At 47.5% G+C, this 15,264-nt stretch overlaps 1 protein-coding gene across 1 annotated transcript in view; it reads right to left on the reverse strand.

Moving 5' to 3' along the window:
- Positions 1–15,264, reverse strand: part of LOC8040070 (lysosomal alpha-mannosidase) — a 240,643-nt gene that overhangs the window by 7,206 nt on the left and 218,173 nt on the right. The window contains exons 14-19 of the mRNA XM_029985073.4: positions 13,269–13,385; positions 11,384–11,516; positions 10,617–10,690; positions 8,633–8,842; positions 7,452–7,570; positions 1,238–1,351 (exon numbers count right to left, since the gene is read on the reverse strand). Of these exons, the coding sequence (XP_029840933.2) occupies positions 1,238–1,351; positions 7,452–7,570; positions 8,633–8,842; positions 10,617–10,690; positions 11,384–11,516; positions 13,269–13,385 (767 nt within the window). The remainder of the gene's footprint in view (positions 1–1,237; positions 1,352–7,451; positions 7,571–8,632; positions 8,843–10,616; positions 10,691–11,383; positions 11,517–13,268; positions 13,386–15,264) is intronic.

The raw sequence follows: 15,264 nt of genomic DNA on the forward strand, positions 1-15,264 counted from the left end.
CGCAGAAACCTGCCGAAAATGCTCAAAATCGCGATCGAATCCTAGGAAATATGAGTTTTTTTTTTTCTTGGCTCCCTTATACGCGCCGCCATATTTTACTGCATACGAATTGCTCGTGTCAAGCGCGCCTAGATTTACTTTTTTTTTTCTTCCACGCAGCGTCGTTAGTTATTGATTTATCACGCCCCGAGGGCTACGGAACGACGCCGTACGAAAAGTACGAAAGCTGGGCTTTGACGAACGGCACGGGGCACGTATAAAAAGAAGCAATTTGTCTCGAGAGCGCCCCGCAGAAACTTTCCAACGGGACTTTATCACGAAGGAGTCGTGGCCCCGGGACATCTCTAATGAAGGCGTCCGGGTTCAGAGCGAGCCTCTGCTTCCCTGCAGATCGCTGCTTCTGTCTTCGTTCTAAGGAGAAGGTAACGCGAGAGGCCCGAGGTAAAACAAGGACAGCACATCTGTCCGTGTCCTGCCCTTCCATGCTTAGTTAGCTCTTAGGTCTTTATGCTACACCAACGTGCTCACATCAGAAAAAAGCAAACCTCACCGTCTGTCACGATATATACCTGCTAAACTGCAATCTAACGACTAACTTTTTCGGGAGAGACCCGTGCATCGGCGACCAGAAAGCAGAACCACGTCCATACGACCGATCCAAATTGAAATATTCGTCCAGAGTATACATAGAAAAAGCTGTAATGTAAAGCTATGTAGTATATTCGAAAGAAAACTCAGTATGTAGTCTCAATTTAGTTCCCGTTGCGAAACACACTACCCGTCGAGTTTCTCGTGAATTTTCAATACGAACACTTTAGGATCAATCTAGAAATGCAATATTAACTGTCATAAAGCCGCCGTCAAACTGACACAATAGAAAAAGACGGTCCGCAGACACGAGGCATGTCTCTTCTTTTCAGATGGGTCATACAAAAGACAGTCTGCAGACGTGCTCGAAGCATGTAAGAAGCAACCATGCTTCCAACATGCTCGAGGCCGCAGATAATCCTGCCATTATGTCAGTAGCAATGCGTGTGTGGCTTAATGTTTGCTTCCAACATGTCCGCAAACGGTTCTTGTACGACCAACGTGAATACAAGGAAGACCTCAGCCAGTGTCTGCAGACTGTCTCACGCGTATGAGCAGTGTGACCGCGACTTAGGGAGAACGCTACACGCGAGGCTCGAAGCAGAAGAACAAAGACGCCATGGCGGCCCAACCAGGGCCAGGCACTCACACTCTGCGGACGGTTTGCCGGCCGTTGGAGTCTGTGTAGAAGGTTCTGTTGCTCGGGATGGAAGTCTGGAACCTGGACACGATCTCTTTGCCCGTTCCGAGGCCTCGGGTGTCGCTGGAGGAAGAAAACGCCGATGTAAAGCTCCGCCTATCCTCGCACGTGGTCAAACAGGGGGCTTGGAAAAGATCCTGGAAGTTACATAGAGGTGGCGGCCGATGTTCCGTAAGGGGAATTAGCTTCCTCAGGACCCGAACGAGCTACGTTCCTAAAAAGGGTATCTTGGAGAAACGACGCTTACTACTCGAACGCCGCAGTCCCGCTGCTAATGGTAGCAGAATCGTCTGCGGACACGGTTGTTCAAAGCATGTTTGCTTCATACGTACGCATGCTTCATGACTGTCGGGCAATGAAGGAACATGCCTCAGACAGCGTCCGCAGACTGTTTTTGGCGCATTGTGAATTAAGGCCTCCACTGGGTTTCTGGTTTCTGTCCAAGCCTTGTACTTTGGCTTAGCTTTACAATAAAATAGACAAAATATATAAGCTAAGACGAAAAACACAAACAAGTATCCAAGGGCTAATGTCTGGAAATTCAATGATGTGCAGTCCACTGGGGCTTATCGTAAGAAGATTCGCGCAGAGTGTCCGCTCCAGGTAGGGCTGGAGCATCGGAAACCGCGTGCCGCTTTGGAAGGGAACGTTTAGGACTATTCAGAAACCAACATGTGTATGTGGCGAGATGGCGTACGGGATTCCCAGAACTCCGAAGCGCCCAAGTATTGTGGAACACTAAAGGCGAAATTAAGTTCGTCAGCAGCGTCGTAAAAGCATAGTCGCGATTTTCAAGAGAACGTGTTTTGCCCTGGTGTAGGGGGTATCACGCCACGGTTCATTTCACGGAAATGCCTATTCAACCGAAGCTTATGGGAATTCTATCTACAGCTATTTGCCGCCATAATCTGCGTTTCCAGACAAATAAGAAACATATTTCATATGTTTCTGGTAGTTGTAAAGTGGTTCCAGGTAGCCATTGATCAGCGACTGTCGGGACAAGTTCTTTGAAGCTGTTTACCGGCTGCGTCCAAAGTCGTGGCACACATGCACGTTTCATGGCTTGGCATGCCGACACAAGCAGGACGGCCGATGTAACATCTACCGGTCCGAATTTCGAGAGCTTTGTCCTTTTTCAAATACAGTAAAATCTGTCTGACAGACAGGAAGGTAGGCGATGCCTATCCTCACGAACGGGAACGATTGCTCAAGTCATGTGGCGTCTTGCCGTCTTCTCGCGGTCGCCACGGTGACTATAGTTAGCTAGAATTCGGAAATTTACTCACACGTGTAGTTTACAGCCTTCACAATCTCTTGCAATCGTGAGCCCTGGGCTTTCAAACGAAGTAAAGGGTACAAGGATGGATAATGGCCTTCGTGCTACTACATCTGCCTGAGGCGTGTTTTTTCCTTGTATGGACATTGATCATACAGTGTACAGACATGTTCCAAGCAAACATGCTTGGAACATGCATGATAATGATATCATTATATCTGCAGCGAACGTGGTGTCTTGTGCCATGTAGGAGCAGTGTGAGCGCAGCTTAACGCTTTGCGGAGCCAGTCACCGACGCCAACGCCATTTTGTGTTTCCGCCGTGTCGTCCAAGGCGACGGTTCCGGCGGCCGGAATGGGAAAGACGAGGGAGAAACGGATCGCGATGTTGTCGGGGGATTCGCGTGAGCATGGGTAGTGATTTGGATGAATCGTTCGGGGACGACCCGTTCCTGTCACAATGCCTCGATACAACTCCCTAACAGTCCGGGAGACCTATAAGTTTCGCCACCAAATCTAGAGGAGATTTTAAAACCAATCCGAGTAATTACTATATATGCAGCGCGATGTATTTTGACTGAAGTAATATTTAAAATTATTTTGCTCTACGTCTACCGTTTGTTCTTGTCTCTTATCAGCTGCCATTTGCCTTGCCGGAGCCTTCCCGAGAATTATACTTTTCATGTTTCACCAGCTAAGCGTGAACTGATAATGGTTCCAAACACTCTGGATTATTTGCTGCTGCTATTTGAATTCTGTTTACTCTGGCGCGATAATAGGCCGATCTCACCAGACAGTTTTGTTACGCCGTCACTGCCGCAGCGCATCGAGGGAACTTTGGTCTTTCTGCACGTAGGACAACCCCGCTGGAGCCTTGGGTGTGCAGAGCAAGAGAGGGCACTCTCATGCACTGCCGCCATGCCGCCGGTGAGCTAAGATCGTGGCGGCGTCACGCGTGCGTGGACCGCTTATAGTGAGATCGGTCTATTGGGTACAAATGCGTAGATTTTGGTTTGTCATTGGTCAGATGCAGTTTTTGCTAGAAAGTGCGCCAATTGTAACTCTAGCTGAGCCCGTAATTTAAACAAACAATATAAATAAATTGATTAATAAGCAATTGACCCACTATTTCTTACACTGTTCACACGTATCTTCCCCTTGATCGGAAAATGTTCACGCTTTTGTTTTATAACGTAGAAAGGTCAACTGGCGAAAATCCCGCATTAATTTGATAATGCCCAAATACTCCGAAACTCGGGACGCATAACACTAATAAATTAAAAAAAAAAAAAGAAAAACACCGTCTTGTTGCATATAGAAAGAAAAGAGAAAATTCAATGTTTGGCTTTCCACGCGGGAGGCATCGTGAGGTATAAAGGACGACAGTTGCTCCCACTGTATTACTGATGATGTCCCCCCCCCCCCCCCCCCCCCCGGACGAGACGCAAAACGAATGGATTTGTTTTCCCCGTTATATAAAGTGGGTGCACTTATCTTTCTAAACAACCCCAGTACGCCTACTTTCCCTCAGTGCACTCAGAAAACTGACCACGGCAGTCCACACAGCAGGGTTGTGCCCGCTATCATAAATAAGTGAACGTTGGCAGCGATCCTTCCCTTCGAAACGCTATAATGCACGAAATGCATTATAGGGAATTGGTGAAAGAATCGGGGTGTCTCGTGACGTACATTTTCCCGCTGAATTTAGCGGGGAAACTGCATGGTTGTAACGAGTTACGTCCAACACCATCACAAAGGAAGCTGGGCTAGTGATGAGGCCTAGAATCTTGGCTTTAAAATGTAGCCTGCTATGTGGCCATGAGCGAGACCTTTCACACGCTATGTAACGCTCGGTTGTAACATAGCAAATTCTTCTTCGCCACTCGCCGAGCACCCTTGGCAGATCACAATGATTGGCTCGCTTTTCACACTGCTCGTGCATTACACGAAATACACGATGACGGAATTACTCGCACGCTTCAAGCATGTTCGGAGATTGTTTGCTTCATACATGCTTCGAACATCGTCTGCCGACAGTTTTTCTTCCACCAAATTCGTACAAGGAAGAAACACGCGTCAGACATTGATTGCAGACTGTCTGATGTACATTAGCAGTGTGAGTGCGGCTTTCGTGCCCTGTGCGAAATAAGGTGCACTAACATATTTAGAGCGAGCTATAAAAAAAATCTGGCTACAAAAAAAAAAAAAAATCGTCTATACTCGTTGTCACACCAGGAAAAGCAAAACGAAGTTTTCCGCATTATCGATGCGCTGCACGAAGTAGTTCTTTCAAGATTTGGTTGTCGGAGGAAGACATTATGCTTTTGGCGTTTGAAACGAGTACGTCTTCATAAAATGACGGCAAGCTAATCTAAAATTCACCCACGTATCCCTTAATTCACCACGTTAAGGAGTAAATCAGTGATGTTACACCCAGAAGCCGGCCTTTCCTTTTTTGCTGCGTTTCTCGGGGTGAATACGAGTATAAAAAAAGGCATTATATATATAAATAAAAACACTCTAGAAAATTTTTTTATAGAAAACGTCCGCAAAGAAACGAATCCGCTACAGCAGGCCAGATGTAGAGGGGCGGCAAAAAGGTTAGCTCTAGCCGTAGCTTGTCACGGCTATAGCTGGCTTTTTAGCCGTCTCCAGGCAAAGAGAGTAGCCGCGGTGGCTCGCATTACCGGCCGGTGTCACTGGTCAACCCGTGGTGCGGATGGCCCGTGATGCCACTGATTTGTAACACGAGTCACACGACGGACCCGTGACGAGACTGACATTTCAAGAAAATTTAAACTGTACAGCAGAACCCTTCGTTGGGATCACTTAGTTTTTACACAACAGCAAGGCATATCAGCATGATCGATTCTCCTTGTTTCTCATTAACGCAAATAAAGCGAATAAGACGAACATTTTAGTTACAGCTCTGAGGTCAAGTGCGCCATTATTTCTGTTTATTCCCGAGCTTATAAAATATTGGCGTTTTTCATACAGTCAAAATCACTCGGGGCAAGGCTTTTATGAAAGAGGGCTGAAAGTTCCGCGTAATGATGCTAAAGATGATGGGCAGAGGTTTTTTAAACTTAATTTATATTTTTTTTCGTTATACTATACTGACATTTTGAAAGGTCACAGCTGCTTATTGTTGCTATTATCGAAAGCACAAATGCCTTAGCAACACTGAACACTATATGATCATTTCACACGAAAATTGATGATGGGATTCTACTTCATCGAATTATGCTTATGATTGTTCGATTTGCGGGGACTCAACTGAAAGCTATTGAAACTGTTGTAGTAGTTCACGGATACAGCCCTATTGCCAAAATTTCACACAGGAGGTATTCCTAACTGTATATGTTCTACACATATATTGACTATAGACCTTTCCCAAAAAGAGCGTATGGCCGTTGCCATTTCGAGTGTTCGTGCGCATCACGCGTGCTTTACTCGTTTTCCAAAGCGAAGAACACGCACGTGCTTGGCTGTGAAGATCGCACGCTGGGCTGCGATTTTGTAAACATTGAAAAGGTTCACAAGCCAGCACGTACTCGTCGCCTTCCGCCGGGCTTTGGTTGCTCGCGCGAACAAGTGTTAGCAAAAGCAGGAAGCTCGAGGCGGACGATCTACTGGCTTCTTAACATGTCACCGACTGTATAGGGAGTATTCACTGGACGCCATATTTGTAGGTGCTGTTTAGAGCGCATGCTCAGAACGAGCTCACATCAATAGGCTGCTAAGACCGGCACTCTTGATGGTGCGGAATGCACTTTGCAAAAGAACTGTGGAAGCTGGCCGTCAGCACGCGCTCACCATTCGCGCACACAGCTATGGCCGCCAGTGAATACTCCCTATAGAAATACTCCGAAATATTTGTTTTCAGAAACCTCTACCACCACGCTATCCTAGACACAAATCAGACATGATGATATCTAAGAATTATTAAACTTACACGTCAATCACATCAATGCCTAACTTTTCGGGAGAATGACCCAACTACGTAAGTGGAGTATAACTTACAACTTCGTATGTTGAAAACTACGCAAAAACACGAGTCTCAACTAAATTAACGTTAGGATTTGGCACTGCGCACTGCAGATGCCGGATAAAAACGAATAGAGTGCCTCAGTGTCCTTCTGTTTAGAGTGATGCAATCTTCTCTAGTACCCGATGCCGACAGCACGCGCTCACAGAGAAAATACAAAGAAATTGCAGGAAACAAAATGTCGCTTTAGCACAGTCAGCGCCAGGAACGCGTGCAGGGACACGCTCTTTCACGCGCTTTAAAACAAAAAAATAAAAAAAAACAGCGTTCGAAACAAAATGGCCAGTTGTCATCACCCCAAGCAAAGCGCACATGAAGGCACCCTAAAAACGAAACTCTGTCAATATAGAAATAAGAGAGAAAAGAAATAGGCTATCTGGCAAACTTTCAACATCGTGACGCTGCAATCTGTCGACATCTTTTCCGCGTCAGGAACTGAATCTTTGGTCAGCGATCATATTCTTTTGTTCTTTTTGAGTTACTGAAAGCGAAGTGAATGCTGCATCTAGGTAAATTTATAATCACATCGCAGTATTTGTTACGATACTCGTTGTAACATAAAAAAGATAAATGTTGCGCAGTCGTCCTGCGCTGTGCGAAGCAATTTTAGGAGGTTTTACATTCGGCGCATGGAGGGCGAAATGGTTAATGCTCCGCGATGAGCTGGACTTTTGTTTTACCATGGTTCTTGAGGTGAATATAAGTATAAGTAATATGTCAACTCAGGTAACTGTAACTGCGAAAATTGAGTTTGAAGTGTTACTTTTAAAGTGTTGCATATAGACGAAAGTCTAGGTGCCGCCTAGCGTTTCGTTCCCAGCGCGTGATTGGAGGACTCACTAGAAAGGGATGGGGCCCACGACCCACTCGAACTCGATGAGGTCCTGGTCCTTGTAGAGACGGATCACCTGGGACACCCACCGACTGAAGGACTGGTGGATCTCCTGCACCAGCGGCCCCTGTTCGCACCGGCGGGGGGAAGAACAGCAGCCACCCTGTAGCTCGCTTACATGACGTGTAATCGGTGTTGTACGCGTTACCGATAAAAAAAAGGTACCGAAATACGTTATTCGCAAATAAAAGCAACGCGTTACCAATCTACGTTGCTTCAACATAAAAGGAACGCGTTCCAGTTACCGATTTAAAAAAATATTGCAGGTTACCTTTCCGTTACTTTTTATTTATGATTTTTTATTTATTTATTTATTTCATAATACTATCAGTCCCCCAGTGGAGACTATGATAGGACTGAGTTATATATGTTTTAAAGGAATGTGTTTTGTGTTTAAAATGTTTTACTGTTTTGAAACTGCAGGAATGCGTAAGTGCCGCATTTCAAGAAACAATTTTAAAGGTATGTGGCATGAGTGCGAGAACTCATATGAATTGGCGCCTAGAAACACGAAATAAATTGAGGATTAGTTTTCTTAAGTCTCGAGAAGAAGAGATAACGAATAAGGCAACTACGTCTCCCGTTACTCAGAATAAGCAATTACGTCATCGGTTTCTGTCTTGAGAATGTAACGAGTACGCTACTATGTTACCGATAACAGTTACGCGTTACGGGTGACGCCGTTACTTGTAACGCGTTGTCCGCCAACACTGCGTGCAATGTTATCTGTGCCGCGGAGAGCATACGCGACTTGCACGTGACGTCACTGCGTCTTGCTGGTGGTTATCCGTACTTGTTCTCGCGGAGAAAAATTAGTTCAGTGGTGCGAAACGGTTCAGAAAATACAGTCGTTGACGATATGATTTGGCCCAGCCTAGTAGTGACTCAAATGGGCAAAGAAATCTAGCAAGTTGGCTACCGATTTTCTCAAAAACATAATTTTTCATTTGCTTCAAGTTTTATTTATAGCAAGGTATAATCGTGGTTTCGTTATTCGCACACCCCTAATGTACAGCAGCATGTTCTTCTCACAAAATGTGTTGTGGAAAGGTGAAACAATGAAACATACACAGTGAGAATTATTTGGGCGTCCAAGACGTGGCCACCCGGGCGGCCAGTTGAGCCTCACCTTGACGAGAGAGTAGTTGACGCTGCCGCCGAGGTCCAGGGGCTCCTCCGTGGCCGGGTTGAAGGAGTAGGCGCCCGACGGCTTCTCGGAGAGGCCTTCGTAGGCGCGGTACATGAAGATCGACTGCCGGAACGGGATCTCCTGGCTCGTGGACAGCACCAGCACGCGCTCCAGCAGCCCCGTCACCGGGTCCACGAACAGCCGGTACTTCTACGCAAAGGGAACGGCGGGGATCGCTACGACGGCTCCATGCGACAGCCTGCTGATACGCGGGCTGTGGTACGGACATCGAGTCCAGCTTCGCTAGACAGCGCCTGCCGTGGACGACCGTCTCTTTCGGATGTGTCAGATGCACATACGGAAGATTTCTGGAATCTTAAGTGGCAGTCACACTATAAAGACAGGCCTCGAGTATGTTCCCAGTATGTTTGCTCGCTTTAAGCATGTCTGGAGACAGGTTTTGTATGACCAATGTGAACAAGGAAGGAACACGCTTCGGACAGTGTCTGAAGATTAATACGCCTCGCAAGTGGGCTCATTTTCGTCTTCTGCGCATAAGAAAGGAAGTAGCGGTGACGTCAGAACGCTGAACTCTGATTGGCTGATCGCGACCCCCTATCTCAGCGTCGTCTGCTCCTTTGCAACGTCGTCTGCTCGCAACGTCGTCTGCGTCTGTCTTACCTTTCCTGCGACTCTCGGAGCGAACTCGACCTCGCCTTTCAGAGAGGGCAGACGAAATAACTCGAGCGGTACGTTGTTTTTGTCTAACAACTAGCAGACGCGCATCAAGGAGGGAAGTCAAAGGACTCCCTGGCGAGGTGTCCCGGGGCGCCGAGGTTTTTTTGCTTAGAACCGAGCCAAGTTCCCTCCCAGATACTTTTTCCCTCCATTCGTGTGCGGCGAGACCCCTCACTCTTTAACGGCGTCGGCGGGTTGGCGCAGTTAACGTCGTCTGCTTTACGTCTGCTAGTCAAAGCGGTCAAAGCGATGGCTGCTTTACCTTTGCTGCGTCTGTCGGAGATTCACCGCTTTTTCATCGGCGAGAGTCACCGTTGCCTCGGGAAACAAGGAGATAACAAGAGGAAGAAATTGACCCCTTAATCTAAAATTGAGGTCAGCAATCAAAATATTATACGGAAAGGGTTCACAAGGGTCGCGCGGGCATTTTCCACTCAGCACGCCAGCCGGTCGTGGGCAGACGGTCGCCGATTCGCGGAGAGCCTGCTAGGCCTAACTGCCCAGCTCGTTTGGTCGCGTTCGGTGGGATCGTGGCCGTGGGAGCTTTTCCCGGGTGTTTGTGGATCCAGCGTTCTTGTTCGTCGTGGTCTGTTTCAAGTACTTTTTACTTTTTTCTTGCTGCTTGAAGTCGGGACGCGTCAGAACCGCACGTAAAAAAATAAACGTCCGTGGGTTGTCGCGACCGCGACGTTGTCGGCCACGCTGATTTGATCGTAAGAAGTGCGTAAGACAGCTTCGGAGCTGTCGTAGGATTTCGTCGTAACCTGCGCAAAACTTACGAAAATTTCGTTTCGTGAATACGAATTTGTTCTTAAGTTTTGTCTTACGCACATTTTTGGCGTAAGATCGTTTCGTGAATCTGGCCTCTGCACTTCCGAAAGTCGCAGGAAAGGTAAGAGAGACGCAGACGACGTTGCGAGCAGACGACGTTGCAATGGAGCAGACGACGCTCAAACAGGGGGTCGCGATCAGCCAATCAGGGCTCGGCGTTCTGACGTCACCGCTACCCCCTGCGCGAGAAGCAGACGAACTTGCCCTCCGCATAGCGTGTTTGCGACTTTACGGACCATATCGATGGTTCATCGCTCATTTACTTAGAGACGTGAAATATTCTGAGCTTTCACTCGCACACTCGACCGCCGAGGCCTCTCGATTTTGAGATTTGTGGAAGCGTTTCACAAATTTCGGTTTAGCGTCGTTTAACCAGATTGTTTGAACGCAGAAAACCGTGGGTGAATATACGTACGCCGTTGTCGATGGCTGGTGCTTCACTGCCGCCATTGTAGACCGCGCTGTCCTCGCTGTCACGTGGGAGATATCCTGGGAAGAGACGGATACAGCGTGAACGCGAAAGGCCTTGCCGCTCCGACTAGATTCCGGCAAAGCCAGAGCTGGATTTAACAGGAAGCGCAAGGCCACTATTCGCCCATATTCGACTCGAATTCGATTCCCACACCCTTTAAAAAAGAGCTCACAAAAGAAGACAGACAAACACCAGGGCGATCTTACAACTAAATTTAATTTGTGCCGACATTGACTATACATATATATAATAACAAGTCAGGGGAAAAAACATAGAAAAGGTAGAGGTCACGCGTTCCTAAAGTAACTTGCGCGCAGCGGCCTTATCCGATCTAGAAAGTAACACTCCCTCTCCGATAGTAACAGCGAAGTGGCCCTATATAAAGTATACGACACCCATTACGCGAGTCACAAATCTGTTTTGGCATTCTTTCGTGAATACGTGTTTTTCTATAACCTTAGAGCTCACTTTTGCTTCGTCCGTGTCGTGGCACTGTTTGTACTTTTAATAATAAACAAACTCGCTCAATCAACTACGGTTTAAAAAAAGAAAAAAAAAAGGAAGGTTTTAAACTTTGCTGCGTGTGTTGGCTTCAGTCTCGGTGTTTTGTTCGGTATGTGTGATTTCCACTGCCGACTACTAAACAAGGCGATTGAGTCGACAGACATTTGGACAGGCACACCGATGAAGCTCGGGGGGGCCCGGCTTACCCGCGTATTTCTTGAGCAGGTACGTGGTGACTCCCAGCGGGGGCAGGGAGATCGGGAACACGATCTCCTTCCTCGACTTGGACCGGGCTCCGCGCTCGGGGATCCTGAGCACCTTCTCCGAGACGGGAACCATCTGCGAGAGCGATAGAGCCGCCGTCGCACTGCTAGCACATCGTACAACCAAAGACAGTCCGCAGACACTGTCTGAGGTCTTCCTCGTATGACACTGTTCGGACAAAAACTGTCTGCAGACATGTTCCATTCCTCGAACGTGATTTAGGCCTGTCCGCAGATGGTTATCGTGTCTGCAGACCGTGTCTTTTGAATGATGCATGAGTATGACCAATGTAACCGATGCTTAACGACACGCCCCGACGACGACTGGCACGGACGCTGCCACCAGTCTTGGGTATTTTAAAAAGTATATATTTACTTCTAGAAAAAAAGTTACAAAGTTACCGTTACAGCTACAACAATAAAAAAGTAACTCATTACAGTTACGTTTACTTTTAAGCAGTAACTACTTTTTAGTTGCTCTTTCATAACGGGAAATTAAGTAAAGATAAGTGTGTTTTTCGCACCACGTTCGCAGGTGGCTATAGCCGGGCCGTGACTTGTGAAGAACTCCATATTCGCAGGTTGGCGCAAGGTGAGCACGACGCTCAAAATGTCGAAGCATATCATTTTGAAAAGTGCAAGAAATGGCTAGATCGCATCATGCGATGATACCCCAATCCTCAAAAAACTGTGAAACGTAACGACACAAGCAACGTCGTTACTTACATCGTTATTTCAGAAAAAGTAATGAATGCACTTACAGTTACGAGTTACATTTGAAGACTGTAAAGCGCTACGTTCATAAGTACCAAAAAGTAACCACGTTAAAATAACGTGTTACTTACAACGCATTACCACCCAACACTGGCTGCCACCACACAGCGTGGACACAAAGCGCGTTCCCGTTTTGCACACGGCCGATAGCAACAAATTCCAAACATTACGGCCCAAATTTGAGTGCTTCACCTAAGCGCATTATGTTGATCCAAGATGTTTTTGTCGACAACCTTTTTTTCAGTGCGAGGTCAGCGGGAAAGAAAAGGGCAGAGATCTTCCGCAACAGCGCGCTCGCTCACAAACAGCCTTTTCTACTTCTTGTTTAGCGGTGGCACTCTTAACGTATCCCTACATTACTCTCCAGCGGAGATCCGTCCCATGCTTAGCTGCGTTGCTCTGATTGACGCCAGGAGGCCATAAAGTTTCATAGCTTGCAATTGTTGCTCAAACCAGTCTAGCGAGTTGCATCTGACATGTCTGAATGTCGTCCAAGATGGTGTTTGTTGCTAGTCTTGAACGCAAATGGCGCATGCACACTGAAAGCGGATCCGCGTTTGCAAAGCGGTTGCGAACGCGGTTGTATAAAGATTCAGTGCAATTGCACGCGCACTTGATGTCATCGAGTGCGCGTGTAATTGTACTGGATATTTATACAACCGCGTTCGCAACCGCGTTGTGAACGCGGATTTGCTTCCAGTGTGAATGCGCCAAAAGGGTGCTGAAGGACGCTGCACCTTTTGTGTGAGGTCAGCAAAAACGGTTCGTCGGTACCTTCTACTAAGGGTGGTTGTAACGTCACTTTTTCTGAGAATTCGGGAACGCAGCCCATCCTGGTAGTTCTTAGGTTGCAACAGACTATGGTTAGGCGAGTTCACAATAGTACTGATGCTATAAAATTCATTAAGGAAATTTAAACGTGACTAAGCAGTCTCACTTATTGGCCGGATGCTCAGTGCGGGTCAAAAAGAAGGGGACCATTTCGCCTTCAAGAGACACGCAAGGCTGATGGTGTACTGGATCAAAGGTGTTGAGACACACCGGTGGCTCTTACCTGTGCTTCGACAAGGGTTCCGGGCAGCTTCCAGACTTCGTAGCCATCACCCGAGACCGGAAAGCGGGCGTAGGTGGCCACAGCGGTCGACAGCGGGTTGTACGCGAACATCAGGAACTGCGACGGGTGGGGAAGGGGCAGCCACCGAAATGACACAGCAGTGTTATGGCGTACCACAGTGAGGGGAGTGTTACAGACTTGGGAAGTGAAACAGAAAGGAAATCGTATAGCTTATCATCGTGTAAGTGAAACAATATTACAGGGAAACGCTCGTTCAAAAGATGTACTTAGAACTTTTACGAAAAAAAAAAGGCTAGCTTATCTAGCGTGGTACTAATTAAACGCCATAATTGACGTCACTACCACAACGGCCAACTAAAAAAAAATATGCCGTGTTGAGCGTTGAGTCTACATTGCGGAAGTGTTGTGCGGGCTTGCCATCAGCATACAATCGGCATCGGTTGATTTAAAGGTGAATCCACGTAGCACCAGCTACCTTTCGTCAGCATCGCCGCCGGCGTGTCTTGCAGCGTCTCACACCAAGCTCTTGGCTGTGTTCCAAATCTAACCCAAATGGACCCGAGGTACACCAGCGGGTCGTGTCACGGGTCAACATATATTCAGAAACGCTGGACATTGGTAGGTTTTGAACGCCAAGGTACAAAACCCTCACCCTGGAGTAAGATCGAGTAAATTTTGGAACACGGCCATTAGCATGTGGCGACGCCAAGACGGACGCGTCTGCCACTTCGCGGCGGCTGTCGTCGAGCTTCAGCGTGTTTGCCGCTTGGGGCGGGTCGGGGCTCTACTAGGTGGCATAAGCTACCGCCCCATCCAAAGGGCTCAGCCGCATTCATCCATTCATCCATAACGATGACGTCTTGCGCAGGCGTTGTCTTCTAAGTGGAATTGACTCAGCTGTGGTGGCCAGTGACTAACATTTATACCCTTGCAATACCCTAGTTACACTAGCGCTCTTAACTGTCTTTAAGCCAACGATCGTTGGCATCTTCCAACTGTCATTGAGCTCAAGTAAGTCGTCCGGTGTTACACGGTACAAGGGCCTAACAATCCCTCTTGAGACAAGCGTCAAGGGACACAGTTGAGACCGAAACGAAAGGAAACTGATGTCACACTATATTTTTCTTTCTTAAATAGCAATGCAAATTAAATATATGCACACTTTTCATTCATTATAAACGCTTTAAAAATAATAAAAAGTTTTTTTTTTTGGAGGGGGGGGGGGGGGGGCTAAAGAAACGACAGTAAGAACGTTTCGCAAGAATTTAAGCTAAGAGAAACACAAAGGAATTCTTACGCCACCGACATTACAATGGCCGCCCTCGCCGAGCTTTAGCTTCCGCGACGTGCCGTGATCGTTCTAGCGTCAGCTCTGGCCCCGATGCATACCTCTTCCGACAATATTTGCTGCTTCGACACTTTTCTAGATACCGCCCAAACCTTTTGCAACAGTTAGTGCTTCGCCGACGCTGGCCATGGGCGGCGGTGCGGCAGACGCCGCCATCTTTTGCTCTTTTGGGGCGAACCCCGATCAATTATACTCCGTTTCACCTTATGTTTTACTTATGCTTTACCGCAGCAAAGGCTAGAAGCGCAAGCTCATAGCATTGGCGACCTCCAGTGAACATATAGTTTTCAGTTGATGAGGGGTATTTGTTGGTGGTATGAGCCTGAAACCAGGCGCCGGGCGTTGGAAACCCAACAAAATGGCTCAATAAGCGTTGTGACAGTGGAAACTGACACCTCGACACAGTCCACCTGTGGCTTTGAGAAAGTATGTGCTGACTCGCGCCCTTCGCTGCTCCGGAACCTTCTGATCGTTCTACTGTGTCGCTAGGGTTGAGTGAGTGTTGCACAATCGAACCAGAGATGTACCCACATGGCCTCCGAGATTCTTGGAGCGCAAAGCCCTCCTACGGCCCTTCCAAGCGCTCGTTTGCCCAGCAGAACGAATATGTATCATAGCCTCTCCAGT

This window comes from Ixodes scapularis, unplaced genomic scaffold, assembly GCF_016920785.2.
Source record: "Ixodes scapularis isolate PalLabHiFi unplaced genomic scaffold, ASM1692078v2 PGA_scaffold3__209_contigs__length_174095766, whole genome shotgun sequence".
NCBI classification, from domain to species: Eukaryota; Metazoa; Arthropoda; class Arachnida; order Ixodida; family Ixodidae; genus Ixodes; species Ixodes scapularis.